Source organism: Procambarus clarkii, chromosome 16 (genome assembly GCF_040958095.1).
Source record: "Procambarus clarkii isolate CNS0578487 chromosome 16, FALCON_Pclarkii_2.0, whole genome shotgun sequence".
NCBI lineage: Eukaryota > Metazoa > Arthropoda > Malacostraca > Decapoda > Cambaridae > Procambarus > Procambarus clarkii.
The window spans coordinates 31,538,406-31,565,965 of record NC_091165.1 but is presented as its reverse complement, the minus strand read 5'-3'; the positions used below and the strand labels follow the sequence as shown (position 1 = coordinate 31,565,965).

At 51.7% G+C, this 27,560-nt stretch overlaps 1 protein-coding gene across 1 annotated transcript in view; it reads right to left on the bottom strand.

Annotated features, from left to right (window-relative positions):
* The window catches only part of DNAlig4 (DNA ligase 4), a 594,766-nt gene that overhangs the window by 255,399 nt on the left and 311,807 nt on the right, over positions 1 to 27,560 (bottom strand). The window contains exons 10-11 of the mRNA XM_045745582.2: positions 25,956 to 26,082; positions 9,974 to 10,097 (exon numbers count right to left, since the gene is read on the bottom strand). Of these exons, the coding sequence (XP_045601538.2) occupies positions 9,974 to 10,097; positions 25,956 to 26,082 (251 nt within the window). The remainder of the gene's footprint in view (positions 1 to 9,973; positions 10,098 to 25,955; positions 26,083 to 27,560) is intronic.

Genomic DNA, 27,560 nt, shown 5'->3' with positions numbered 1-27,560 from the left:
CCTGCCTTCTGACACTAAACCCCCAACTACTGGCACCACTTGCGCCCCAGACTCCAAGCCTCACCTCCCCAGACACATTTTATCATCCTTCAACCATTTCTCACTGGAAACAATATGTAAGCAAAATATAATATTGAACAACTGTTTGCACTTTGGTGAATCATAGTTGTGGACAGTGGCTGTCGTCAACTTTGACAGCTCGGTCTCGGTGATCGCTTGGACGAACAATCCTCACTTAATCGAACATTTGTATGTTCCGTTGAACAGTTAGTACCTAATTCAATTTGTTCAGATCATCCGGGAATTCGATAGAGCGGGGTTCATTAGAGTGAGGAAGCACTGTACACATGAAAAAAATTAAAATAAAGAGACAGGCCGCCGACCAGTGGGCAGAGAGCACCACGCCGGCCAGACGAAGAGGGTACCTAGAGAGCACAAAAACTGCACCAAAAGCCCACCTCAACAACAAAAACCCAAGGCCCCGACACGACCACAACACGTGCCAAGACCCAAAAGATCAGCCTGCAAGCCAGGAAGACCCCGGAACCCCAACAGGAAGAACCAGGTCACATACGAGGTAAAAAAGCCCCCTGAACCCACAAAGGGGCCCCAAGGGGAAGAAACCTCCGAAACGAAACCAAAGAACCCAAAGGAACCCGGAATCGAACCCAGGGGAGCCCAAACTACCACATTTGCCAGTGGAATCAGAAAAGGCAAAGCATAGAACCCAGACAGAACCCCCAGGGAAACGGCCAAAACAGACCTAAAACCGAGGGACAAGATGTGGCAGCAAGCGTAAACAGACAGGAACACACAGCTCAAACCCCAGAGCCCAGACCCAAATAGCATTCTATATCTGCCATCGACCGGGTCAGGTACCCAAAATGGCAAGCATCCCAAAAACAAACCCTTATTCTGCTGAAAATTGCTACTACAAACTGAACAAGAGGATAGAACTCCCCTAAAAGAAACAAGCAAACAATCATGACGTCATACGACGCTATGCCGCTGTCTGTGCAGCTCTCCCTTCCCTCAAGGGGAGGAGGAGCTGCGCAGACCTGCGCAGACCCAAAGGGGGAGCCCCAGAGACACCGTGTCGGCTATTCACCACCAGTTGTGAGGCTTGATGTCAAAAAACAGGAATAACCGCCGACCGGAGGGAGGGAGGGATGCAGAGGAGCCTCCGGGTCTCAACCAGAAAATGGCGTTTCATTACATTCAACACTGGTTTTCTAACTAACTACCGGAGATAACTACCCACAGAGGAAAGTAGAGGGACTTACCCAAGAGGCGGTCGCCGCTCACTCCTCAACTCAAAGTCGAGACCACTGGCTGCAACTGCCGGCCCAAAATGACACAGGCCCGAAAAGGGCCCGGAATGTGCATGAGGTAACGAGCAGCCAGGACCCTGTTCAACCACCAAAAGCCCAGTGCCCGAATGGCAGCCTAGGACATGGTGCCAAAGACAGCAGTAAGAGCAACGAACGTACGAACATCATCTTGAGATTATCTTGAGATGATTTCGAGGCTTTTTAGTGTCCTCGCGGCCCAGTCCTTGACCAGGCCTCCACCCCCAGGAAGCAGCCCGTGACAGCTGACTAACACCCAGGTACCTATTTTACTGCTAGGTAACAGGGGCATAGGGTGAAAGAAACTCTGCCCGTTGTTTCTCGCCGGCGCCTGAGATCAAACCCAGGACCACAGGGTCACAAGTCCAGCGTGCTGTCTGCTCAGCCGACCGGCTCCCCATGGACACAGGGATGGACAGCAGGCTGGCAAGCCTGAAGAACACTGTGGATGACCAGGGAGACCTGCAACCGCAAATAGGAAAGAAGAGAAACCAGATCAACCCAAAGCGCGTCCCCGGTCACAGAGGCCGTGGCGCACAAAGAAAGGCGGAGGGCCACAACCAGACACAAAACATGATGCACCCCCGGCCTAACCAACCAAGTATCAACAACCCAAGGACCCCTCTGGAAAGCAGCAGTCTCATTCCATGCCAGAAAAGAAGGAGACGTACTGCAAATGAACAAACCTATCACCACGATCGAAGGAGCAGAAACCCCTGCGCTGGAGGAGAGCATTAAGCTCACCCACCCGACCCTCAGAGGCTAATACCAACAGGAAAAGAACCTTCGAGAAACACCCCCGAACCGAGGGGGACACAACATACCGAGGAGAAGGAAGAAAAGAGAGCACTCTGTCCAAAGAAAAGGACCGCTCAGGTGGCGCATGAGCAGGCCGGAGGTGAAAATGCACAAGACAGCTTGCGAAATGGCGCAGATGTAACATCAATATCGAAAGCAAACTGAAGCGTCTCTGCCAGCGCCGCACAATACAAGGTGATAGTATGCAGCGACTGTGCGGAGATCGGAAACTATGGCTCCGACGCGAGACATCAGAGAAGGGACAACGCGAGACCTTGAAATATCAACAGGCAGGGAAGCCAGGAAACCAGGAACCCAAACCTGGCAATGAGAGAGCCAAAAACACAAACAAAACACATAACAATGTGTAAGATAAAACACAAAAAAAGACCAGAATAACCCCAGCACCAGCAGCCAGGGACAAGAGTGTAGAAGGAAACTGCAGAACGAAGAAGACAGGAAGCAAATGGGAACGAATGGGATGCCAACAACACAAATGTCTGTTATGTCCCAACAGAAGACAAAACTGAAAAAAGGTGCAAAGGTATGCCACCAGACCAGTACCTAAACTGAGGGGTACGAGGAGAGACGATAGGAAGTAAACCTCATGTTACAGGGAGATAGAAGAGCTAGAGGGGACATGACCACCACATTCAAGATTCTCAGAGGAATCGACAGGACAGAGAAAGACAGACTATGGAACCCAAGGGACACACACACCAGAGGGCACAGGTGGAAGGAGTGCCCAAAGCCATAGAGACGTCAGAAAGAATCATGTCAATGTCAGAGGAGGAGACAAATGGAACGCATGAGGAAGTGATGTGGCAGAGGTTGACTCCACACACAACATCAAGCGTATACAGGATAGAGCCCAGTATGCTCAGGAACCAATACAGTAGTCAACTGACAGGTGAGAGGCAGGTCCAAAAAGCTAGAGCACAAGCCCCGCAAACACAACTAGGGAAGGACAACTAGGTAAATACATAGGTCACGAAGACGTCAGACATGTGACATGTGAGAGACAGGGCTAAAGAGCCAAAGCTCAACCCCAGCAAGCACAACTAGGTGAGAACATCTAGGTGAGTACAGAGAATCCAACATATATGAAGGGGTTAAGCCAAGCACTGCATGACGAGAAAGGAATAGTTGACCCAGATAAAACTACGAAAAACGGGGCCATGACCCGCCTTGTAACAAACACAGATGAACAAGGAAGGCCCCAGGAAGAAGCACGCAAGAGCCAAACAAAAACACCACAACCTATCCCCAACACGCATCCACAGAATGAAAACTGCAGTAAAATGTCACCACAAAACAACCTGACACAGTAAAATTTACCTCATAACATCCGCCCCATCACCGTACCTTGTAACAGGGTGGAGGTGGGGCCCCCTTGATTGACTCAAGCATGGGTTGAACATTCATATGAGTGGGACCGGATGGGCACAAATAGGAGCTGCCACGTATGGCCAATAGGCCCTCTGCAGTCACTTGTGTGCTGATGGTCTTATATATGTATCCAAAAACATGAACCAACGCCTGGCCGAAAAAGATGCCAGACCGCATAAACTCACCTGTAGAACGTAGGCACGAACGTGTCACGACACAACATAGCCGAGAAGATCCCGGGAGCACCAGTAAGGGAAGAAGGCCAGAGCCGCACACACAGGAGAAGAGTAGGGTAAAGGCGAAGATGGCGCCCCCACATCCATAACACAGGGAAAACCCCAACGTCCACCCCATAGCAGTAATCCAGAACATCCCCAGTAGCTACGGGGCATGGACTGAAGAATGGAGAGGAGTAAGAGGCAAAGCACCCGAGAGAAAAGGACGCAGAACACCAGCACTTGTGCACACCGCCCAGACCAAAACAAACTCCCACGGCGCATGCGCATGACACAAGGTCCGAAGGAGCCAACTAGGAGAAGGAAAAGATAACGAACAGTGCCGAGACTGAGCACAGAAGAAGAGAATAATGAAAAGAACGAGACAGGACCGAAAACAGAGAAGCAGCACAGAAGAGGACCAACAAGCCTGAGAAAGTACCGGATGGAAGCCAGACCAGAAGACGACAGACGTTCCAATAATATGGAAAGACGTGAACCTTCTCGAACCTTCGAGAACACATAGAAGCAAGCACTAAGCACGAAGGCACAGAAAAGCACAATCGCACCCGAGACCAAAAGTCATGCAGAACCTCGAGAAGAGGGGAACATGATGGAAAGTCCCGTCCCAAGGTAGAAGGGTGAAAAAACGGGAGAAGAGAATCCACCGCCAGGATGGAACGATGGACCAAAGGGACAAGGAACCGAACACGGGGAAAGGCCGACGCCCAACAACTCGTACTGAGAGGGGGGAAGAAAAACCCCACTCCCCGGAACCGCAAGCCCCGCTTAGAGGGTAAAAAACCCTCTAAGGGTTTTCTTTTCTTAGAGGGTAAAAAACCCTCTAAGGGTTGGGACCCTCGGGCCCAACAGGGCCCGAGACCCCCAAGTCAGCCCCTCTACAGCCCCGCAAACCCACACAGCAGGCCCCAGGGTCGAGCCATCCCCCCAAAGCCCCACCTTCACAAGAAAAAGCCGGGGCAGCCGGAAAAGTACTAAGGAAGGGAGCCCACTGGCAGACTCGTACAACATGGCGGGAGGAACAGGCTCGAATGCCTCCATCGCCACCCCAGAAAGGGAAATCCCCGAGACCGACCGAGTCTCAAGACCAGCGAAGCCCCACCCCAACCCCGAACCCACAAACGGTAAGGATCTGGATGCAGGAAGGAAGGGGTGAAGGGGGGACCAGACTAGACCACAATAGGGGAAAAACAAGTGGGGCGCAGAAGGAAACAAAACCGAAGCAATCAACACCCCCAAGCTCCGTCACACCAACCTAAACAAGGCAGCCTCGGGGCTTACGGAGAGCAAACAACCTAGCGCATTACCACCACCGAAACTCGACGTGCAACGCCCATGCTGCCTGCACCCACATAGTCAGCATAAGACTGGGTAATCAAGCAACAAAACTTGGAGGGTTCCAGGTCGAAGGTGCCACCGACCCCACAAGCAGTAGATGGAGGCAAAACAGTAAGAGTCACCCTGAAAAAAGAAGACAGAGCAACCCTTGAACTCGCACAAAGCGAGGGGGGACTCCGGGGTCACATCCACTGCACCCGCGCATCCCCGTGGGGATTCCCAGGGTCCTGAGCGTTTACCAATAGGGACTCACGCCCAGGCAATCCCAGGCAGGGTAATGCTAACCAGCGCCCAAGTCTACCAAACTACCTTCTAAGAACTGAACCCCCGGGACGTGTACATTCATGGGGACCTAGCAGGGGGGAACCATCGGAAAAAGGAAGAGTACACAGGGGGCAAGAACCAAGGCAGACCCCCACCAGGCAGACAAACAAAAAGAAAAAGAAAACCCCGCAAGAGACCAGCGTACCCAAGAGGAACAGAGCCGGCTACTATGATTGGTGAAAACATGCTGCGCAGTACCCTGCAAACTGCCCCCTACCCCAAAGCGAACAAAGGAGACAGAACACCCTAGCACACAAAGGGCGGACGAAAACCAACCAGTAAACGGCCTAGCAGGGGCAGAACCCAAGGAACTTGTAGAAGGGAACCCCAAGCCACAAGGGCAGTACTTACAGGGCACCTAGGGAAGGAAACCCTAGGCGCATGCAGCCCGAGTACTAGAGAATCACTCCTGGCTCACGCACCACCTAGAATACAGACACCACATTCTAGATACAGTGCTGAAACAACCACCGGAGCCAGAGCACACAACCTCAGCCTCTAGCATCAGCCTTAAAACTAATTGTGGATAGCCGGTGCGGTGGATCTGGGGCTTCCCCTTCCCCCTCCCGGGGAGGGGGGAGCTGTGCTGACAGCGGCGCGGTGACGTGTGACATCATGATCGTTTGTTCGTTTCTTTTAGAGGAGTTCTATCTACTTGTTCGGTTTGTGGTAGCAATTTTCAGCAGAATAGGGGTTTGTTTTGGGACGCTTACCTTTCTGGGTGCCTGACCCAGTCGATGGCAGACATAGAATACTTCCAACCACATGAGGGTTTCTAAAGGCCATTGCTCTCCTTGCCTCTTCTGAGGGGGCCAGGTTCTGGCTCATGGTCCCCGGTAGGCCCATAGAACTACATACACATGATTGATGCCAAAGTCTGACATTAGCATATCAGCCCCTAGTATGCTCCAGGGAGCCGAAGAGGCACCCCCCAGAAAAATTAAAAACAAAAGAAAACCCCCGCAAAAGTACTCAGTTCCCAGAGGAAACAGGAACCGGCGACAGCGTAGGTAGCAGGTCGCGTAACACCTTGATGCCTTAACCAGTACAATACCAGTCCCTACCCAAGACCAAAAAAGGGCCCCAAGCCCCAGCTGGCCCCAAGGGCGAGGCAAATGCCGAGCAGCAAGAACCTCTACGGGAATGGTTCCGAACGCCCCAAGGAAGATAACCCTGTCACGCATGGGCAGTATTCACAGGGCGCTTAGGGAAGGAAACCCCTAAGTGCATGCAGCCCCGGTACTAATGAGGAACACATGGCCGCCGCACAACATAAAAACACAGCAGTGAGCGCCTCATAGGTGCTGTATCCCTTGCATCCGACCTGTGTGTTAGGTCCTTATTACACCTGGCTTCCCCAATATTATGACCCTCATGTTCTTCAAACAATAAGGTTTGAATTTCACCGACAGAGCATTATCTTTCAACACCGCGTCGGACAGGTATTTGGGAGCCAGAAGCGTATGCACCACCCATGGTTGCTCATTCAGTACTAACCCAGCCAGCAGCCCTAGGGCATTCCGGGATTTTTTTCCAAGATGGCTGCCTCTCACTGGAGGTCCTAAGAGTCCATTTCGTACACAACCAACCTCGTACACATTTAGAATTGGTTACGAAAAATCAAAACGAGTTTTCTCGGTTGACGCAGTTTCCCGCCGAACGAGAAAACTCGGTTGGCGCAATTAAGTGGTTAAGGTGCTCAAACTAGCCCCCCCCAGGTAAATCTGCATAAAAGTAGCAGTTTCCTGCCAATCAATCGTGCGGGTCCGACAGAACCCATGCCACGCCCCCAACGAAAAGAAAGGGCAGTTTGCCAGCCAGGAAGACTCCGGAACCTCCAAACGCACCCAAAACGGGAAGAAGAACCAAACTCAAACGAGGACGGGTCCATTGCAGAGGCATAACCCGGGTCTCGCAAGAGGTATGCCGCAAGAACTTCCTGAGCCACTTTCGCGGAGATACGGGAAGCAGAAAACCTCTGGAAGGACGCATTCGAGGTACCCAAAGGCGCCCGGAACCGAACCAGGGGAGGAGCCGAACCCAAATCATACTCATACAGCGAAGGGGGGTAAGGAAATCCCTCCCCCCTGCAACAATAAGCCCTGCGAGGAAGGCAAAAGCACCCAAGCGGGGTCACTGGGGGGCCCAAGGCCCCCAGGTTGACTCCTCCCCAGCCCCAGGATCCCCCACGCTGGGACCCGGGGCAGAGCCGCCCTTCAAACCCTCTACCCCTGAAGAAAAGGCAGAGTCCAAGGGAAAGGCAGACAAGAAGGGGGTCTGCTGGTGGGACCCAGAAGCCTCGGCAGGAGGAACCGGCGCAAATGCCTCTGTCCTCGACCTGGATGGGGCAGCCCCCGAGGCAGTCCAAGTCTCATTACCAACTACTAAACCCTGTGCCAAGGCCGAAACCCTCAGACGGTTTGGAGCTAGACAAAAGGGGGGGAAGTGTAGGAAGAACCACAGGGGAAGAACCAGGGGGCGCGGCAGGAGCCAAAGTCAAAGCGACTAACGCCCCCAGGTCAGGGTTATCTTCTTGAGGTTATCTTGAGATGTTTTTGGGGCTTTAGTGTCCCCGCGGCCCGGTCCTCGACCAGGCCTCCACCCCCAGGAAGCAGCCCGTGACAGCTGACTAACTCCCAGGTACCTATTTACTGCTAGGTAACAGGGGCATTCAGGGTGAAAGAAACTTTGCCCATTTGTTTCTGCCTCGTGCGGGAATCGAACCACAGCCACAGAATTACGAGTCCTGCGCGCTATCCACCAGGCTACGAGGCCCTAACCTCTTTAGGGTCCCTAAAACCAAAACGGGGCTGCCTCAGGGCATCCAGGTGGGAAACCAAATCTAATGCGTTGCAATAACCTAAACCTGACATGCAACGCTGATGCTGCCTGTACCCTAACATGAACATCCTCAGAGTAAAACTGGAGCACAAGCAGAGAACATGACTCACAAGGACTCCGGGTCAAAGGTGTCGTTGACCCAACAGGCAGCATGACGGAGGCAAAACAGGGCACGCTGCAACCTTCAAACCCGCATAAGGCAGGCTGGAACTTGGGAGACGCATCCATGGGTCCCTGAGCCCTGACAGGGGTTTTCAGGGCCCGTAGGGTAACAACTACGGGAAGCCTGGGCAAGGTGTTGCTAACACCTTGTTATGAGGCCCCATGCTAAGGGGCCTCGTAGCCTGGTGGATAGCGCGCAGGACTCGTAATTCTGTGGCGCGGGTTCGATTCCCGCACGAGGCAGAAACAAATGGGCAAAGTTTCTTTCACCCTGAATGCCCCTGTTACCTAGCAGTAAATAGGTACCTGGGAGTTAGTCAGCTGTCACGGGCTGCTTCCTGGGGGTGGAGGCCTGGTCGAGGACCGGGCCGCGGGGACACTAAAAGCCCCGAAATCATCTCAAGATAACCTCAAGATAACAGGGTAAGAAACCCAAAAAAACAAGGGTAGATGATAACACAAACTCCCCTGTTAGGGCCTAACAGAGGGCCACCAAAACAATATCAGGGGAACTATAGACCCACGAGGTAGAACCTCCACCAGGCAAACAAAAACAAAACAATAGAAAAACCCTGCAAAAGTACACAGTCTCCAGAGGCAACAGGAACCGGTCGCCGCTTAGGTAGCAGGCCGCGCAACACCTTGATGCCCTAACCAGCACAACACCACTCCCTACCCAAGGCCAAACAAGGGCCCCCAAGCCCCAGCTGGCCCCAAGGGCGAGGCAAATGCCAAGCAGCAAGAACCCCTACGGGAGCGGTTCCCGAACACCCCAGGGAAGATAACCCTGACACGCAGGGGCAGTACTCACAGGGCGCCTAGGGAAAGAAGCCCCTAAGCACATGCAGCCCCGGCACTGATGAGGTACTCCTGACCACTGCACACCACACAGAGACAGCAGAGAAAGCCACACGAGGCAAACACCGCCCAGGAATTTGAGGCCAGAGAAGCGTCTATCCCGCTTGACATTAGCTTACGAATTAAAGGCAGCTGGCGCGGTGAGGTCCGGGGTTCCCCCCTTCCCCTCCTGGGGAGGGGAGGGGAGGGGAGGGGAGGGGAGGGGAGGGGAGGGCTGCATGGACGACCGGCACGGCAGTAAATTGATTGATTGATTGTTTCCTTGGGATTGTAGGGAGTTTCTACTCTTCGGTTTTTTGTTGTAGTTTTTTACCATGTGGGGTTTGTTTTGTTATGCCTACCTTTCTGGGTGCCTGACCTCGGTCGATGGCAGATAAGGAAAACCCCCAACCATAATGGGGTTTTCCAGGGCCATTGCTTCCTGAAACCTCTCTGAAGGGGCCAGGTTCTGGCACTGGTCCCTGGTAGGTCTGAACTCCATAGCTAATATCCCGGTCTAACATAACATACATTAGCCCGATAAGCTCCAGGGAGCCGTAGGGGCTCCCCACAGAAAAACTACCACATTTGTAAGAAAAAAAGTAAGGTGCAAAGCAGCAAAATCATTGACTCAAAAATATAATTACCAATTAATTAATTTGATTTCTAATTAGAAACTCACAATATGCTGGAACTCACCAGGCTCTTCATTTGAGACAGCAACTCCGAGTAGAAAATGTGAGAGCACTCCTTGGTGTCGTCCCTTGCCATAGTAGCCTCCAATGATAAGCAAGTCGAGCTCTGACACAAGGGAGTCAACATACTGTTGGGGTATTACAAGAAACTCAGTTATCAATGACAATGTTTAACAACTATACTCAAAATAACTTTATGAGAAAATAATAAGAGTTTGATCCTCAGTACTTTCAAGTACTATACTATACATTATTTCCCTAATTTTTACACCGCACAGTGAATTGTTTTGTATTCTATATAACTTAGTTGGTCATTATGTTCAATAATCATTTTAATAATTTCTTTCCATGCTTGATTTTTCAACTGCTCTATATATCTTCAAAGTTTTGTTTAATTTTATATATCCACATCTAAGAGTTATTTGAAACTTGAAAATCCTTCCATGCAGTCAATTTTTCATAAATTTTGCAATATCTATATATTGTACTGTATTTTGTTATTCTCAGACCAGGAACCAGGAGGAATGGTCAGAGACCGGGCCACAGGGATACTAATCCTTGGCATCTTCAACAGGTACTCAAATGGTAGGTAGTCTTTTTACATTCGCAATTGGTGTATCAAAGAAATTCAGTTTCATAGAAATCTCTCCCTAATAATTTGTGTAAAAATAAGATAATGAAGAAATGCTCATTACTGTAGAATAATTAGCTCACATTAACATACCACAGGGAAGGCCACCACCACCCCCTCAAGAGTGAGCCCCAAAGGCAGAGGCTTGCCACCAATAGCACAGGTGCCAAGACACCAATTATCAAGACACCAGCTGCAAGGAAAAATAACAAAGTGGCCAGATCCATGCTGAACAGGCCAGTCACGGCCCTTTCACTGCTTCAGAGATGTAGGATCAAAGTCAACTGAAGGTTAGGTCATAAGACCCTCGGGACCCACAAAACAGTGGCCTGCTGGAAATAGACAGACATCCATCACATCCTACTCTGATGCAATAGGGCTAGAGCAAATGAAGTGGTGTGCCAAGTCTCAAACACTGTAAGTCAGAAGGACGTCAAATCCTCAAAAAAACCAGCGTTGAATGTAATGAAACGCCATTTTCTGGGTGAGTCCCGGAGGCGTCCCGGAGGCTCCCCGGAGCTATCCAGGCTGAATGGATATGTATAACTTTCTGGAATCAGTCAAAGTGCTAGGAGTTCTTGCCTACCGGGGACCATGAGCCAGCAATGGCCTATAGAAACCCCCTTGTGATTGGGAGCATTCTATGTCTGCCATCAACCGGGACAGGCACCCAGAAAGGTAGGCACCCCAAAACAAACCCCTATTCTGGTGAAATTATTGCTACCGAAAGCCGAACGAGTGGACAGAACTCCCCAAACAAAATTATCAAACTAGCATGACGTCATCACGTCGCCGCGCCACCGTCTGCGCAAACCCCTCCCTCCCCGAGAGGGGGAAGGGGGAGCCCCAGACCCTCCATGCCGGCGATCCAACTGGCAGTTCTTAGGCTGGGTGTCAAAAGACGCGAAAACGCCGCCGACCGGAGGGAGGGAGGGAAGCCAGGGAGCCTCCGGGACTCACCCAGAAAATGGAGTTTCATTACATTCATTGCTGGTTTTCTGGGGGGAGCCCCGTTGGCTTCCCGGAGCTACCTTACCAAAAGATAAGTAAAACAGGGAAGGAACCGGGAGGCGGATACCACACGTCCTAACTGAACAACCAAAACCAGAGACAAAAACAAAGATCAAAACGAGAAGAAAAAGACCACCCAGGCCAACGACCAGGACGGCCCCAAAACTCAAGAGCAGGCCAGAGGGAAACAACGCCCAGGACAGCAAGTGGAATGGAGCAGAAGGAACCGCAACACTGAACGTAAGCAGGAGCGGCGCTGCCAGCACCACCCAACATGTGGTGACAGGACAATCCCAGACGACGGTCCCAGAACAACCCCGAAGGGAAGACAAATCAACCCTATCAAAGACCGAAGGACCCTTCGCAGCGATAGGAAAACCAAACACCGCCCCCGAGACGAAACGTGCAGGTGGGAGACCAATAACAAACCCACCTGTGCCGACAGAAACGACGAGAAACGAACATAACAATCGAAAGCGCAAAACGCGAATCTAAAAACAGCGACCCCGCAACCCAAAGGAGCAACAGAACCAGCTCCAGCAGGGAAGAATGATACACGCATCCCCGAGGCATCCAAGAGGAGAACTACCGAGGACGAGAACCGCAGAAAAACAAACACACCCGGTCCGGAAACGGAACGAAGAAAAACCGAAACCAGGACCGGAACCCAGCAAACCCGGTTCCAAGAAAAGGAACCAGGAAGGCAGGAGCGGCAGACCGAAAAGTCCACACCCCCCCCCACAGACAGCGCAACCCGAAGCCTGCAGAAAACCACACAGAAATCGCAGGAACTCGGTACCAAAACGGAACACCGGAGAAGTCCAAAAGCAGGATGTGGAACATGGACAGAGGTCCACCGGAGCACCATACAGGATAATCACAAAGCACTGACTCGGATACACAAAAAGTATAGCATGGGGGAGGAAAAACTGAATTAGGCAAGGAAAACCACGAATACGGCCGGGAAGTAACGCACACGACCAACCACAAAATGTGTAGAGGAGCGCGTACATACCTGAGGGACCTTACGGACAGCAGGGTTATCTTGAGGTTCTTAAGATGATTTCTCCCTCGGCTATGTGAGGGTGCAGTCAGGCACCGAAGATAGGCAAGGAAAGTGTCCAGACAGGGAAAAGACTCAGGGGTCTACAACGAAAACAAAAGCACCGAAATGCGGGGCAAAGCCCCACAGGACAATAAAGAACAAAAGATGGACAAAAGGCACTAAAGACACATGCAAGGTGACCAAACACCACACCAAACACCGCAGTCAGGAGCCATCGACGCAATCCCGCCAAGCGGGGAAGAGGAAACAAGGATGGAACAGTGAACAAGGGTGGCGGAGGGAGTAGAGTATCCCAAGAAGATACTCGCTCCAAACGCATGAGCCTAACGAGAGAAGCAAAGCTCCACAAAGTACCAAAGACGGAACTCAAACTGTTCCGTACGTCCAACAAAAAGTCCTGCCAACCTGTGGGGAACTGAGGCGGCGCCCAAGCATATAACCAGCAGAGTAGCGAATAATAACTAGTCTACCAGCAAGTGTGGTCTAGAACAGACATGCGAGACACCGGACCGACACTCAGTGCGCCCAACCTGCACCATTGCCCGCCAACGATCACCAACAACTACTGTATATGCAACAAAAGATAAGTAGTTCCGTAGTGATTGCGTTTATTGACCAATCTCCACGAAACAATAGAAACTGGGATAGTGGCACATGCCACCCGTGCGGCACATTGTGGGCACGAAACAATGGGCATAAAAGGGATAAGCTCAGAATCAGGAAAGACCGGAGGAATGACCGGCACGGTAACAGGCCCGGTGATGTGCGGAACCAATTACCATGTAAAGTGGTGGTGGGGCCCCACTATTGGTGCAAGGGCGGGTTGGACATGTAAGTGAGTGGGAACGTATGTTAATCTTCTTGTTTGAGTAGCTGTTCACTTGAGACAGTTAAGCAAGTCCCAGCTGTGTCTGGGTACAAGTGACAGGATGAACAACCAGTGGGATTTCTTCCTATTGGGGAGTGTTGTACATGCTGCTATGGCAGTGTGTCCACTCACAAGATGAGTGGCGCTGCCCAATAAACTCGCCCTTCGGAGCAAAATTTAATTTAATGTACCTCGCACGGGCCAAGAGGCCCTCCGCAGGGCCACTGGACTTATGTCCGTATGCAGGTACGCACAAGGGGACACAGGAGGTAGTGAGCACCCAAATGAGTCACAGACACTAAAAAGAACCCGATTAATGGCAGAGTTAAAGGAAGCCAAAGGCACCAAAATGCCATGTGGAGGAGGCAGACGCCATCCACAGGAGCAAACAAGAAGACAGAGCCCAGAAGGCTCGGGAAACTGCGCAACCGTCAACTGACAGGAGAGGCGGGGCCCACGAGCCAGAGCTCAACCCCTGCAAGCACTACTAGGCAAGCACCCCACCAAAAGTGAGAACCAGCACTAGGCCGACAGAAGCGCCAGACAAGGCAAACTCACCTGCATAGCAGACACACGACCGTGCCACAACACAGGCGAGCCAAGTAACATACTAGGAGCAGCGCTAAAGGTGTGCCCGAAAGCCATGCATACTCGAGGCAGTAGGCATAGTATGTACCCTTACCTGAATGAAATGCGAGGTCGAAGGAGAAATACGGCCAGAGGTGCGCGCCCTGCAGAAGACGAAGCAGTACAGAGAAAGAACAAAGTGACACCCCCAGATATAAATCCAAAACACCCTCAGCATCCAAAGGGCCACGACTGGAGGGAGAAACGAGCAGCCGTAGAAAACCACGAGAAACGGCGCGAACACACGAGCATACCGCCCGTAAACAAAACGCACACCGCGGCCCCAGCGCACGAGGTACGAAACGCACCACCCGTCCACCGGGAGGCGTGGCACGTACACCAGGCGGACACGCAAATCGTACACACAACGAACAGACATCGTACAAACACCAGGAAGGTGTGCGGAACGAAGACAAAGAATGCCGAAACTGGAAGTAGAGACGACGCGAAAACAAAACAAGGCGAAAACGAAGCAAAAGAAAACATGATGGAAGGGAACCAACAAGGCCGATAAAAGACCCGATGGAAACCACATCGAAAATCAACAGACGTTCCAATAATATTGGAAGGTACGAAGAGACTCGCGAACCAAAGAGAACCATGACAAGCACCCCTGACCAAGGAACATGCAGGGCCAACGATATGAAGCGGTTTAGGCACTATGTACGAGGTCAAGATAGAAATCCATCAATGTTTGTTTCACACCTTGTATGGATGTACCTTACCTGAACACTTTTTTTTTTTGTGAACAGCATCGTGACATATGAGCGAAAAGGGTAAGGAAAAGGGGGTGAAACACACTCCCAGGAACGACGGGACCGACGAACCCGAAGGAACACGGAACCGAACCCAGGGAGGGGTATACCCGAAAACAACAGGAACACAGAGGGAAGGAACAACCCCACTCTGAGGAACTCCCAGCCCCACACCAAAGGTACAAGGACCCAAGATGGGAAAACGGGGCCGAGGCCCCCCAGGTAACCCCTCCCTAACCCCAGAAACCTCTACGGCATGACCCAGGGCCGAGCCGCACCCCCAAAGCCCCAGCCTAACAAGGAAAAGCCGGGGCAGCCATGCAAACACTAATGAAGGGAGCCCACTGGTCAGACCCATACTGCACGGCAGGAGGAACCAACTCAAATGCCTCCGCCGCCACCCCGGAAGAGGAAAACCCCCGAGACCGCCCAAGTCTCAACCCAACCAGACCCCGCCCCAACCCCAAAACCCTCCTATGGTTCGGAGCAGGAAGCAAGGGAGGAAGTGAGTAGAACAGAAGGGGAGGAACAAGAAGCGGAAGGAGCCAGAGCCGAAGCGACCCCCACCCCCAAGTCCAGACCCCATCCATCAAAACGGGGCATCCGGGGCCACAAACCAAGAGCGTTGCAGCAACACACACCCAGCAAGCAACGCCGCAGCCGCCTGCACCCGATTATCAAGACCAGTGGCCTGGGTGAAGGAGAGCGCGTACTGACAACAACCATCGGACGACTCCGGGTCACAAAAACAAGGATCCAACAGTCAGCATGGCGGAGGCACAACCGGTGAGTGTCACCCTGAGACAAGGGGACAGATCAACCGTCAAACTCGCAGGACGTGAGGGGGACTCCGGGGACACACCTAGAGGACCACGGAGCCCCTGTGGGATTTCCCAGGGCCCTTAGCCTTTGGTACATGTTAAGGGAAGCCCAGGCAGGGTACCGCGAACCGGCGCCCAAATCTACCAACAAACTGCTAAAGCTGTACCCCAGGGACGTGTCCACTCACGGGGGCCAAGCGGGGAGTACCGCCAACAGAAGAATTCAAAAGAAATTCACCTAGAACAGGAAAGGGGGACCATAGTAAAAGCAGACCCCCCTCCAGGCAAAAACCAACACCAAAAGAATAACCCTGCAAGAGGACAACGTACCCAGGTTGAAACAGAGCCAGCTGCTGTTAATGGTGAAAACTAGCTGTGCAGTACCCCGCGCCCCTACCAGTGACGAAAACTACCACCTACCCAGAGACAACCCAGGGCAACAAAACCCCAGCCGACTCCAAGGGCGGCCCAGTACCGAGCAGTAAAGGACACAGCGGAGGTAGAACCCAAGTTGACTTGTGGAAGGTGGCCCAAGCCCCAAGGGCAGTACTTACAGGGCACCTAGGGAAGATAGCCCTAGGCACATGCAGCCCGAGAATCGTGGAATCTTACTCCTGACTCACACCCCACCGGTAGAGACAGTCCACACCACAAGGCACAGAACTGAAACAAAAACCGGAGCCAGAGGCACTCGACCAGCCAGTAATACCATCAGCCAAGAACTGCCAGTTGGATCGCTGGCGTGGAGGGTCTGGGGCTCCCCCTTCCCCCTCTCGGGGAAGGGGGGGGGGGTTGCGCAGACGGTGGCGCGGCGACATGATGACATAATGCTAATTTGATAATTTTGTTTGGGGAGTTCTGTCCACTCGTTCGGCTTTCAGTAGCAATAATTTCACCAGAATAGGGGTTTGTTTTGGGGCGCCTACCTTTCTGGGTGCCTGTCCCAGTTGATGGCAGACATAGAATGCTCCCAATCACAAGGGGGTTTCTATAGGCCATTGCTCCTTGTGCCTCTCTGAGGGGGCCAGGTTCTGGCTCGTGGTCCCCGGTAGGCAAGAACTCCTAGCACTTTGACTGATGCCAGAAAGTTATACATATCCATTCAGCCTGGATAGCTCCGGGGAGCCGACGGGGCTCCCCCCATTAAAGAAATTAAGAAAGAAAGAAAAGTGAGGAATGACTGCCAGCCAAGAGATACCAAGACCTGGAACCAAAGCCAAGATGAAGATGTGGATCTAAACCCAAATGCAGAAAGACCATCTCCAAAGCAGAAACTGAAGCAAGTTCACCCACACTGCAGCCTTAGAAATGCGGGACTCCAAAACCTGCAAGCAGCAGCTAAACTCAAGATGCCGAATGATATTTGAAAATGCCCAAGAGATGGTATTAACAAGGAAAACATGCACAATTTTTAATGGAGCAAGTACAGGCCAGGGACCCAGAACCAGGAAAGGCCAAAATGCTCATAAGGGCCCATCCCCGAAATGGTTTAAACATCAGCGGCCTTGTCAACAGAAAGAGGCCCCCGGGAAAGAGCCAAGATCCCTGCAAGAAGCCAGAGCACCAGAAAGAGGTATCAACTAAAGACCACGACCTGCCTCAAAGAGACACTAATGGCAACAGGCAAAATCAATGGGGTGGGCGACTACACAATGGGGTGGCAAAATCAATGAGGGTGGGCGACTACACAAATCAAGCCAATGACCACAGTTTGAACACAAGACTGAGGGAATACTATACAGAAGTAATAGTATTCACGTACACGTACAATCACGTACACAAGACAAGACTGCCCTAGGAACACAAGACTGGGAGACATGACCATCACCCACAATCCATCAAAGGAACAGACAGGGCAGAGAAAAACCCAGCATTGAATGTAATGAAACGTCATTTTCTGGGTGAGCCCCGGAGGCTCTCCGGAGCTATCGGGCTAATATGCGATACATTTGACCAAGGCATTAGTCTATGGAGATCAGCTTACCGGGGACCACGAGCCTGAACTTGGCCACCTCAGAGAGGAGCAGAGAGGAAAGGCCCTGGAACCCCCCTCCCTTCCTGTGGTTGGGGGTTTTCCTTATCTGCCATTGACCTGGGTTAGGCACCCAGAAAGGTAGGCATAACAAAATTAAAAACCAAAAAGATAGGCAGAACTCCCTTCAATCCCAAGGAAACAAGTAAACATCACACTCCACCGCCGCACTGCTCGTCCACACAGTCCTCCCCTCCCCGAGAGGGGGGAGGGGGGGAGCCCCGGACCTCCCCGCGCCGGCTACCTAGCACTCCAGTTCGGAAGCTAAACATCAATCAAATCGAAAAACCGCCGACTGGTGGGAAGGAGGGTTGCCAGGGAGCCTCTGGGGCTCACCGAGAAAATGGCATTTCATTACATTCAACACTGGTTATCTGTGAGGAGCCCCTACAGCTCCCTGGAGCTACATAACCAAAGACAAGGAAAAGAGGGGCTTACCCGGGGCGGCGGCCACCACACGCCACCCAAGAGCAGGAACGTTAACGAAAGAACGGGCGGCCAGGACCCTGTTTAACCTCCAAAATTCCTGCACCCAAATATTAGCCTAGGACATGTCACCAAACATGGCAGCCAATGCAGCAAACTTCTTAACGTCATGGGAACGAGGATAGACCGCAGGCTGACTAGACTTAATAACCCAGTGGACAACCTGGGAACCCAAGCCCTAGAACAGAGAACAAGGGAAATCAGATCAACCCAAAGCACAACCCCGGCCACTGAAGCTGAAGCGCTCAGATAATGGCGAAGAGCCACAACCGGACACATGATGCACCCCTGGCCTGACCAACCAAGCATCAATGACCCAAGAACCCCTATGGAAAGCAGCCGTCTCGTTCTTTGCCAGAAAACAAGGAGAAGGCTGCAATAGAATAAAACTGACCACCAGGACCGAAAGAGCAGAAACCCCTGCACCAGAGGAGAGCACCTAAATTATTGGGATCGTCTCAAAGCTCTCCAAATGTACTCACTAGAAAGGAGACGAGAGATACCAAATAATATACACACATGGAAAATACTGGAGGGACAGGTCCCAAATCTGCACAGTAAAATAACAACATACTGGAGTGAACAACATGGAAGAAAATACAGAATAAAACCAGTGAAGAGCAGAGGTGCCATAGGCACAATCAGAGAACACTGTATAAACATCAGAGGTCCAAGGTGGTTCAACGTCCTACCAGCGAGGATCAGAAATATTGCCGGAATAAACGTGGACATCTTCAAGAGTAAACTAAATTGTTTTCTTCAAGGAGTGCAGGACCAACCGGGCTGTGATGGGTATGTGGGCCTGCGGGCCCCTCCAAGCAACAGCCTGGTGGACCAAACTCTCACAAGTCAAGCCTGGCCTTGGACTGGGCTTGGGGAGTAGAAGAACTCCCAGAACCCCATCAAGCAGGTATCAAGAAGGAAGCCACCCGAGCCTCATCCCGAGCTAAAGTCTGCCCTGACGCCAAAACCATCAGACGTTTGGGAGCCGGAAGCTGGGGGTAAAGGAGCAGGGCAAACCACGACCACCTGGGAAAGAAGCAGGGGGCACAGAAAAAACCAAGGTCGAAGACACCAAAACCCCCCCAAATCCTGGTTTCTAAAACCTAACCGAGGCAGATCTCAGGGATCAGCAGTAACCTGGGCTGCTGCATGATCCCTGCTTCTGGGATCAGGCAGTCGGGATCAACAGACAAGGAATGAGTAAACTGAAGCCCAAGTGGGTGACAAGGCCAGCATGACTCCAAGTCGCTGGTGTCCCTGACCCAAAAGGCAGCATGACTGAGGCAGTACGGATGATAGTCTTCCTGAGACAGAGGTGACGAACAACCTTCAATTTCGAAAAAGGCGAGAGCGGGCTTGGAAAGAGTAGCAATTGTACGACCGAGCTCACCGAGGTTTTTCAGGGCCCGTAGCGTTAATTACCCCTATGGGAAGCCCAGGCACTGTGGCCAGCTAAGCCGGTAAAACCCTGTCAGGTAACAGGCAAACGGACCACCAGTAGCAGCTATGAAACCTCAGAGGCAACAGAGGAGAACTACTAACACAACCTAGGGTTGCCTAATAAGAAGGTAAGCAGACCTCCTCTGTCTAAACAAGGAAAGAGTGCATGAAAAGAAAATGAAAACAAAACCCCCCCCAAAGACACGCAACAAACAAACTGGCAGTCAGAGAGAAACATCGGCCGTCGCGTTAAAGTAAAGAAGGCTGCGCAAGCCGTAGTGTGCCCCACCCAGCCAATAACATTTCCCTACCCAGGGAAAGATGGAAAGCCCTAGTCCCCCAACGTACCCCAAGGGCAAAGACAACGTCAAGCAACAAAGTTCTCAAACATGGAGAGATTCCCGAATGCCCTAGGGAAGATAACCCTGACACACAAGGGTAATACTTACAAGGCACCTAGGGCAGGTCACCCTAGGCGCATGCTGCTCCTGTACACTAAGACACTTGGCCACCACCCCAATAAACAGATGGAACAGAGGGCAAAAATCCTGAACCGGAACTTGAAACCAGAGGTGACTGATCTGATCACCAGCACATCAGTTGGTGCACTGATCATCAGCACTGGGGTGGTGGGCTGCGGACTTTCACTTCCCCCTCCCATTGGGGACAGGGGTAGTGCTAAGGAGCGGGAGTGCTTGTTGAATGAAGTGTTGCTTGTTTGTTTTCTTTCTGGGAGAGTTATTTTGCGCTTTTTGAACGTCGGTCGCAATTTTCATCAGATTGTGGTCTGTTTTATTTCGCCCAACTTTCTGGGTGCCCTTCCCAGTCAATGACAATTATGACATACAGGTAATTTAAATGTAAAGTGCTCATAGGCCATTACTCCCTGTGCCTCTCTGAGGGGACCAGGTTCTGGCTCATGGTTCCCAGTAAGCATAAAGATTCCTGTGACTGATGACCCCAAACTAATATAGCACATATCAGTTCGAATAGCTTCGAGGAGCTGACGGGGCTCCCAAGAGAAATAAAGTAAAACACACTGCAATAAATTAACTTACCTCAATAATTCTTAATGGTTAACAATTATCCAATTTCATATTATTAGTATTTAAACCATAGGTTAGGGCAACAGAAAGAAAGGAATGTATCAGTGCATGCTGCATTAAAATTACAGTTTAATCTACTGGCGGGTAAATGAAGGCAGCATCATACCTGTTGGGTCTTCCTCAAAGAACACAGAGCCACACTGGGAGCCTTGTGCCACAGGGACAACACAGAGCCACACTGGGAGCCTTGTGCCACAGGGACAACACAGAGCCACACTGGGAGCCTTGTGCCACAGGGACAACACAGAGCCACACTGGGAGCCTTGTGCCACAGGGACAACAAAGAGCCACACTGGGAGCCTTGTTCCACAGGGAGAACACAGAGCCACACTTTGGAGCCTGCTTCCTGGGGGTGGAGGCCTGGTCGAGGACAGAGCCGCGGGGACAATAAGCCCGAAATCATCTGAAGATAACCTCAAGATAACATGCCACAGGGAGAATACAAAGCAACACTGGGAGCCTTGTGCCACAGGGAGAACATCAGCACTGTATTATTACCTTCTTCGTCAAGTGAGCATATTTGAGGGAGTCAAAAAAACCAACGTTGAATGTAATGAAACATCATTTTCAGGGTGAGACTCGGAGGCTCCCTGGAGCTATTCAGGCTGTTCTTGCCTACTGGGGACACGAACCAGAACCTGGCCCGAGGAGCATGAGGAGCAATGGCCTATAGAAACTGTGTAATTGAAAGCATTCTATGTCTGCTATCAACCAGGTCTGGCACCCAGAAAGGTAGGCGCCCAAAAACATACCCCTATTCTGGTGAAAACATTGCTACTGTAAGTAGAACGAGTGGACAAAACTCCCCACATGAAAACTAGAAACTAGCATGACGTCAACACGTCGCCGCGCCGCCGTCTGTGCAACCCCCACCCCCTGCCCTCCCCGGGAGGAGGGAGGGGGAATCCCAGTCCTCCACACCAGCAATCCAACCTCCAGTTCTTAGGCTGGATGTCAAAAACACGCGAAAATATTACCGACCGAGAGGGAGGGAGGGATGCCATGGAGCCTCCACATCTCACCCAGAAAATGGTGTTTATTACATTCAATGTTGGTTTTCTGAGGAGAGCCCTGTCGGTTCCCTGGAGCTACCTCACCAAAGATAAGGAAAAGAGGGAAGAACCCGGGAGGCAGATGCCATGCGCCCTAACTAAAAAACAAGACAATACCAAAGGACCCTGCAGACGACCCGGGAGACCTGAACCCCGGGACAGGAAGGAAGGAAATGAGCCCGGGCAAACCAAAGCATGCCAATGGCCATAGAGGCCAAGATGCACAGAGAACGGCAAAAAGCCGCAACCGAACACAAGACATGATGCACCCCCGGCCCAACCAACCAAGCATCAACAACCCAAGGACCCCTCTGGAAAACAGCAGACCCAAACATCACCAGAAAAGAAGGAAACTGCTGCAAACAAACCAACCTACTACCAGGACCAAACAAGCAGAAAAAAATTGTGCGCCAGAAGAGAGCCGAAAGCTCCACAACCCGACCCCCAGAGGCCAACGTCAACAGGAAAACGAGACCTGGAAAAACAAAAATGAACCAAAGGGGCCACGACAAACCGAGGAGAAGAAAGAAAAAGAGAGAACCCGGGTCAACGACCAGGACGGCACCAGAAGTGCATGAGCAGGCCAGAGGTGAAGCAACGAACGAGACAGCTTGCGGAACAGAGCAAAAGTAACATCAACACCAAATGCAAGCTGGAGCGGCTCTGCCAGCCCCGTACGATACGAGGCGACAGTATTTGGCATAAGATGACAGTCCTGGAATAACCACGAAAGGAAGGACAAAACAACCCTATCAAAGACCGAAGAACACCTACGCAGTGATAGGAAAACCAGAAGGACTGCCAGGAAACTACATATTACCATCGAAGACAAAACACGCAGGTGGGAGACCAACAACGAAGCCACCTGCTCCCATACCATGGACGAAAAGCTCAAGACAAAAACCCCAAACGCGAAGATGCGAGGAGAAGAACGTACCAGCTACGTACCTAGCTGGATAAATCTGCAAAAAGAGGCAGAGCTGCGGGAAGACCCTTGGGTTCGGACATCAAGCAAACAGCGCCTGAAGCATGGCAGGGCCGGCTACCAAAGAGCAGGAAGAACAACACACTTCCGGAAGGCTCCAAGTGAGCCAGGACCTAGGACACTCCCCGAACGTGAAACACCAGGAGGGCCAATCCCGAGAACTCAGTAGCCAAGTCACTCAAAGCGACCAGACCCAAAAAGCCAAGGACCACACCAAACCCCAACGATTCAAGCAAGGAACTACTGAGAAACAGTCCGATTGGAGCCAGATCATCGAACCACGAGTGACCCGAAACCTTCGGAGTGACATCCACACAACCACAAATCCCCACACTGTGCTGTGAGCCCGACGGAGAGATGGACCCCCCACCATTCCAGGCCGGCCTGGCGAGCACAGGTCACAAAATCCCAGCCAAGAGACGACGCGTCCGTAAGAACATCAAGTGAGGGCTCGGGTAGGCACCAAGGCACTGAACCTCGAAAACCCCAAGAGGAAGCCGGCGGCGCAGCAACTGATGCAAATCTCCCGGAGGCAAACCCAGCAGTCGCAAGACGTCTCCGAAGGAACCAGACCAGCCGTCGAAGCCACGCCCAACCTGGTGGGAAGACTAACTCAGCAAAGTTCAGGTACTCCACATAACCACAAGCAACTGCTGCATGACCCGGGAGCCCCCGTCAGGAACAGACAAAGGCAGGAGTGCAGGCGAAGCAGAGCCATCGAAGGAAGGGACAAGGAAGTGGCCCGAGAGCCCCACACAAGATCCAGCCAAGACCAAATCGGAGAGAGAACCAGATGGGACCTCCACCAGTGCATCGGGAAACCAAACCCGGCGAGCTGGGAAAGAACCAATTCCCGTCGAGCAGACATGCGGACCGGCTGGGAACCTGCACACAAAGCTGCATCACACTAACCACCCGCGGAGCATAGGTGAACAACATGCATTAAGACACACAAAAGCGCCAAGGAAGACCTGCAACACTGTCCGAGCATCTCTCCACTCAAGCGCGAGGGACCGACAGAACAGGTGCCAAGCCTCCATCGAGAAGAGCAGGCAGTCTGCAAGCCAGGACGACTCCAGAACATTATAATGAAACCAGGACAGACACGAAGATCTAGACACGAAGCATAATCTAGGTTGCATAGGAGGTAAGCCGCAAGTTCTTCCCGCCCCACATAAAAAGGAACGTGGGAAGCCGAAAACCCCCAGAAGTATGGGACCGAGGAACCCACGGGATCATAGAACCGAACCCGGGAAAGGATAAAAGCCAAATCAAAGTCGAATGAGAAGGGAGCGAAAGAAAGCCCCCACCTTGTAACACCAAGCCCCGCTCCGAAGGTACAAAAACCCAGGCGAGACCAACAGGGCCAAGGCCCAAAGTCAACCCCTCCCTCGCCCCGGGAACCTTATGACAAGGACTCGGAGCTGATCTGTCCCCCCAAAGCCCCGGCCTCACAAGAAAAAGCCAGGGCAGCCGAAAAAACACTAAGGAAGGCGGGGCCCACTGGTCAGACCCATACACATCGGCAGGAGGAATAGGCTTGAATGCCTCTGCCAACAACTAGGAAGGTTAAACCCCCGAAACCGCCCAAGTCTCAACATCAACTAAACCCAGCCCCTGCCTCTGAACCCACGGAAGGACCAGAGCCGGAAGCCAAGGAGGAGAAGACCAGGGAAGGGGAAGGAAAAGCGAAAGGCACCAAAAGCGAAGCGACTCCCACCCCCAAGCCTGGGTCCCTAAAACCAAAACAGGGCAGTCTCAGGACATTCAGGGAAGCAACCAAACCATACCATTACAGCAACCAGAATCTAGGCATGCAATGCAGATGCTACCTGCACCCTCGACCATGATCAGTAGCGAGGGTGAACTGGAGGACACACCAACAACAACGGCGCACGACTCCGGGTCTAAAGAACCACCGACCCAACAGACAGCATGGCGGAAGCACAACCGGTGAATATCACCTTGAGACAAGGAGACAGAGCAACCATCAACATCACACGAAGTGAGGGGGGTACTCAAGGGTTACCTCCATCGGACCCCGTAGCTCCCGTGGGGTTTCCCAGGGCCACTATAATAGGTGACAACTAGCTGTGCACTACCCTGCGCTCCCTACCAGTGATGAGAACTACCTCCTACCCAGAAGCAAACAAGGGCAACAAAGACCCCCAGCTGACTCTAAGGGTGGCCAAGTACCGAGCAGTAAAAGACATAGTGAGGGAGGGCCCAAGGTGACTTGTGGAAGGAGGCCCCAAGCCCCAAGGGCAGTACTTACAGGGCACTTAGGGAAGAAAACCCTAGGCGCATGCAGCCCGCGTACTGTAGAATATCACTTCTCGCTCACACACCACCTGTAGAGACAGACCAAGCCACAAGGGACAGTAACTCAAAACAAATCTGGAGCCAGAGGCACACACCCAGCCAGTATCACATCAGTCTAAGAACTGAAGGTTGGATCACAGGTGTGGAGGTCTGGGGGCTCCCCCTTTTCCCTCATGGGGACAGGGGGCTGTGCAGACAGCGGCGAGGCGACGTGATGACATCATGGTAGCTGCAAGTTTTCATTTGGGGAGATCTGTCCTCTCATTCGGCTCTTGGTAGCAATGTTTTCACCGGAATAGGGATTTGTTTTGGGGTGCCTACCTTTCTGGGTGCCAGACCCGGTCGATGGCAGACATAGAATACTACCAACCATACGGGGGTTTCTATAGGCCATTGCTCCACATGCCACTCTGAGGGGGGGGGGGGCCAGGTTCTGGCTTGTGGTCCCTGGTAGGAAAGAACTCCATGCACTCTGACTGATGCCAGAAAGCTAATAGTAACATATCAGCCTGGATGCTGATGGAGCTGATGCAGGGAGCTGATGGGGCTCCCCCCAGAAAGGATATAATTGGCCATTTGTCACCTGCTCCCTGTACCTCTCAAGGAGTTGGGGGGAGAAGGAAGGTTCTGGTTCTGGTCCCTGGAAGATTAAACAGAACTATCTAAGACTGATGTGACCTTTTAGTATGAAGCCATCTCAGGAAGATAATTTCGGGGAGCCACAAGGGGCTACTCCAGAAAATATATATTTATCTTGTATTTAAAGTGAATATTGCTTTACCTCAGGCTTGACTTTAATCCATCCAGCTTTGCGTGATGCTGGTCGATACACAGAGTCTGGATCTTTCAACACAATGCCCTCTTCTCTGTTGTCTATGGCTTCATTCAAAACTTTAACCACATCTTCTCTAAAAAATACAAAAAATAAAAGCCATTTAAAACAAAGAATTATATGTAATAAAATGCCTTTTTCTAATGAGGCCTTCAGTAGCTTCACACTCCAAGTGCTGGTTCAGCCTTTGAGACCCAGCCATGCTTACCAAGAGTCAAAACCAGAATCTGGCTCTCTACAAAGCAATGGAAGCAAGGGAATCAGAGAGCAACATAAAACCAAGAAATATCCCACCATAAAGTAAGCACAAACAACCAGCATTGACTGTAATGAAACACCAGTTTTTGGGTGAGGCCCGGAAGCTCATTGAAGCTATCATACTGATCAACTGCCAAACTTCTTGAGTGTCAGCAGTTGCAAATTCTTTGTTAACCCTTGTGTTGCTAAGGGTTATTTGACCATTGTCACCCACAGGCGCATAAAAAAAAAAAAAAAATATTTTTTCTTCTAAACCTGTTAATTTGTATTCCCTGATCATGGAAAAAATAATAAAAAACCAGCGTTGAATGTAATGAAACGCCATTTTCTGGGTGAACCCCAGAGGCTCCCCTGGACCTTATCGAGCTAATGTATGTTATATTAGACCGGGATATTAGCTAAGGAGTTCAGACCTACCAGGGACCAGCGCCAGAACCTGGCCCCTTCATAGAGGTTTCAGGAAGCAATGGCACTGGAAAACCCTGGTTGATACCTGGTTGATACCCTCTTGTGGTTGGGGTTTTCCTTATTTGCCATCGACCGGGGCCAGACACCCAGAAAGGTAGGCATGACAAAACAAACCCCACATGGTAAAAAACTAAAACAAAAAACGAACAGAGAGGTAGAAACTCCCTACAATCACAAGGAAACAAGCAAACATCACACTTTACTGCCGCGCCGATCGTCCGCATAGCCCTCCCCGCCCCGAGAGGGGGAGGGGGAAGCCCCCAGACCTACCGCGTCGGCTGCCAAGCTTCAGTTCGGAAGCTAAGCTTCAACCAATGCGAAAAAAAACGCTGACCGGTGGGAGGGAGGGTTCCCAGGGAGCCTCCGGGGCTCACCCAGAAAATGGCGTTTCATTACATTCAACGCTGGTTTTCTGTGGAGTCCCTACGGCTCCCTGGAGCTTCATACCCAAAAAGAAGGAAAAGAAAGGGCTAACCCGGGAGGCAACCGCCACAAACTCCGCAACGCGAAGTCGAGACAACAGGATGCAACCTGCGACCCAAGGCAACAAGAACGCACAGGAGCAGACGCGTATAAAGAATGGGCGGCCAGGAACCTGTGCGACCCTCAATTCCCTGCGCCCGAAATAAGCCCTAGACATCACCAACACAGCAGCAAAAGCTGCAAACGTCTGAACAGCACAGGCGCAAAGACAGACCGCAGGCTGGAAGACTGAAAAATTCTGCGGATGACCTGAGAGACCCGAGCCCTGAAACAGGGAACGAGGGGAACCGGATCAAACCAGAGCGCATCCCCAGACACGGTACGCAGGTAACGGCAAAAAGCGCA